The following is a 2,717-nucleotide window of genomic DNA, read 5'->3' as shown; positions in this document are numbered from 1 at the left end:
ACACATATATCTAGTAATTACCCAGTAACACGGTCTCTACAGCACCTGTTTACTGGTTCCACCTATTATTCCACTTATTTAGTATTATTCATCATTCTCAGATCTCACTTATTTACTATTTACTCATCATTCTCATTCTCATGTCTCACTTATTATCTGATATTTATTCATCATTCTCTTTTCCTATTTCAGAACTGTCCATAATGTTCATACTGTTCATAATGTAATAATATAATAACATAATACTATTTATCCCTGTGTGTGTGTGTGTGTGTGTGTGTGTGTGTGTGTGTGTGTGTGTGTGTATTTTTTTGTGTGTGTAAGCACGTTGTGAGCAACTATTCTCCAAAGAAAGATTCCTCGTATGTGTCCTCACACCTGGCGAATAAAGCGGATTCTGACATACATGAGAATAAAAATAACAATGTCCCTTCAAAGACTTTAAAATACCAATTTAAGATTTTAAGTTGACTGAAACGTGTGACTTTATATTCATGGGGACCCTTTCTCCTCTGTCTCTCCCTCAGGGCGTACGTCTCTCTGTTCATGCGTCACCTCTGTGAGCCCGGGGCCGACGGGGCCGAGACCTTCGCCGACGGCGTCCCCAGAGAAGGGTTGTCGCGGCAACACGTCCTTACCCGTATCGGTGTTATGTCGCTTATTCGCAAGAAGGTAAAAAAAAACCCGCAGCTTTGCCTTTCGTTTGACTTTTGTTCTTGGACTAGGAGAGAGATTAAAGCAGCTGGGCGTCGTCTTTAACTTGTGGATTAAAAACGATTTGAGATGTAAAGAAAACACTTTTTAGAAACTGGTTTTAAAAAGTCGGCTCAGATGGTGCTCACCAAGTCCAGTTTTGTTCTTCATAACTATCCAAGAAACGGACGAATTGACAACCACTTTTTGAACAAGTCATTGGCGATTGCTAATAATTTTATCGGCAAAAATCTAAAAAAAAAAAAAAAGCCAATGTTGAGTAGTTTATAAAATGCTCATGAAATAAAAAAGCTTAAATTTATATGACATATACTTCTACTCTTATACTGGTTGTATACATCTCTTAAATAATAATAATAATGCATTTTATTTATGTAGCGCTTTTTAGAGGAAGAAATCTACACATTAACACACACACACACACACACACACACACATTAATCAAACATTAAACAGCTCTAAAAAGGTTGTATTCATTATGTTATTCTTCTATTTATCTCTATTCATTTCTGTCACTGTGCTCCTGCTGCTGCAAAACCTTAGTGTTTTCCCTCCTGGGATCAATAAAGGCATCTATCTATCTATCTATCTATCTATCTATCTATCTATCTATCTATCTATCTATCTATCTATCTATCTATCTTCAATTGATTTGCAGTGTAGGTAAAAGAGCAATTAAAGTAAAAGCTGGTAAACTGTGAATGCCATCTTTCAGTTTTCTGACATTCTCTAGCATTTTATTGAGATTTTTTTTTTAACTATACGTGTTCTGCGAGGTGAGTCGTTGTCGCCGCCGTCGTCATGCCGACCGTGTGCCGTCCCTGTCTTCCAGGTCCAGGAGTTCGAGCACGTGAACGGCCAGTGGTCGATGCCCTGGATGGCCGAGCTGGAGGAGAGCAAGAAGGCCGCGGCTCAGCCAGACTCCCCCGTGAAAACCCCGTCCACCGGCACCCCCGCCGACACGCAGCCCAACACACCCGCTCCAGGTAACACACACACACACACACACACACTCTCTCCTTTCCTGTACAGGTGAAACCACATTCTATATTTACTGGGGAAGGTTTAATGTAAAACGACATAAGGAGAAGGGCTGCATGGTGTGAGGACGTTATGCGACAAACAAAATGTATTGTTAATATTCTCACACACACACACACACACACACACACACACGGTTTTTTATTAGTTTAGTATTAGGATCAGTGGACAGCTAGTTACACAGCTTCTAGGAAGCAACTCGGGGTTCAGAGTCTTGCTCAGGTACACCACGACATGTGGCCAGAGGAGCCTGGGAATGGCCCTAACGATGAACATGTTGTCTTTGTAGTTGACGACACCTCCTCAAAGACCGAGGAGGCGGTGAAGGACGCAGAAAAGGAGGCGAAGAACGAGGGCGAGGCGGAGAAGAACGGCAAAGAGCCCGCCAAGGCCAGCGACGAGGTAAAGGCCCCGCACGCTCGACCGACGGGACTAAAAACGGTGGATCTTCTGGGTTCTCAACGTATTTACTTTCCCGAGTTGTGTCACAAAGTTCCCTCCCCGTGTGCGTCTCCTCCAGGTGATCGCCATCCCGGACGACGACGAGAAGAGTCCGCCCGCCGAGGCGGAGGGCAAGAAGAACGGCGAGGAGCCCATGGAGACGGACAAACCCAGCAACGGAGAAGCGGAGAGCCTGAAAGAGAAGGAGGCCGAGAAGGACGGCGACGCCGAGAAGGAGAAGAAGAGTCCGGAGGAAGGAGAGGAGGCCAAGTCGCCTCCGGAGGCCAAGGCGGACGGATCAGAGGTCAAACCTGAGGACTCGGAAGTCAAAGGTAAAACTCTTTGCTAGAGATTTGACTTTGCCAATAATGCTCAAAGTTTTTATACTGCTTTATGTCACTTTATTATTATTCACACAGACTTTGAATGTAGCTGGCTTAACAGCAGGCTTCCTTATTTGCTTACTTCCTACTGTGTGTGTGTGTGTGTGTGTGTGTGTGTGTGTGTGTGTGTGTGTGTGT

At 44.1% G+C, this 2,717-nt stretch overlaps 1 protein-coding gene across 1 annotated transcript in view; it reads left to right on the top strand.

Annotated features, from left to right (window-relative positions):
- LOC116701388 (chromodomain-helicase-DNA-binding protein 4-like) overlaps positions 1-2,717 on the top strand; it is a gene marked incomplete in the record, with an annotated part of 79,261 nt that overhangs the window by 66,675 nt on the left and 9,869 nt on the right. The window contains 4 exon segments of the mRNA XM_032535062.1: positions 528-672; positions 1,547-1,700; positions 2,045-2,157; positions 2,276-2,528. Coding sequence (XP_032390953.1) covers positions 528-672; positions 1,547-1,700; positions 2,045-2,157; positions 2,276-2,528 — 665 coding nt within the window.

The sequence above is a fragment of the Etheostoma spectabile genome, chromosome 14 (genome assembly GCF_008692095.1).
Source record: "Etheostoma spectabile isolate EspeVRDwgs_2016 chromosome 14, UIUC_Espe_1.0, whole genome shotgun sequence".
NCBI lineage: Eukaryota > Metazoa > Chordata > Actinopteri > Perciformes > Percidae > Etheostoma > Etheostoma spectabile.
The sequence above is the reverse complement of the archived record's forward strand: the minus strand, read 5'-3'. Positions and strand labels throughout refer to the sequence as shown.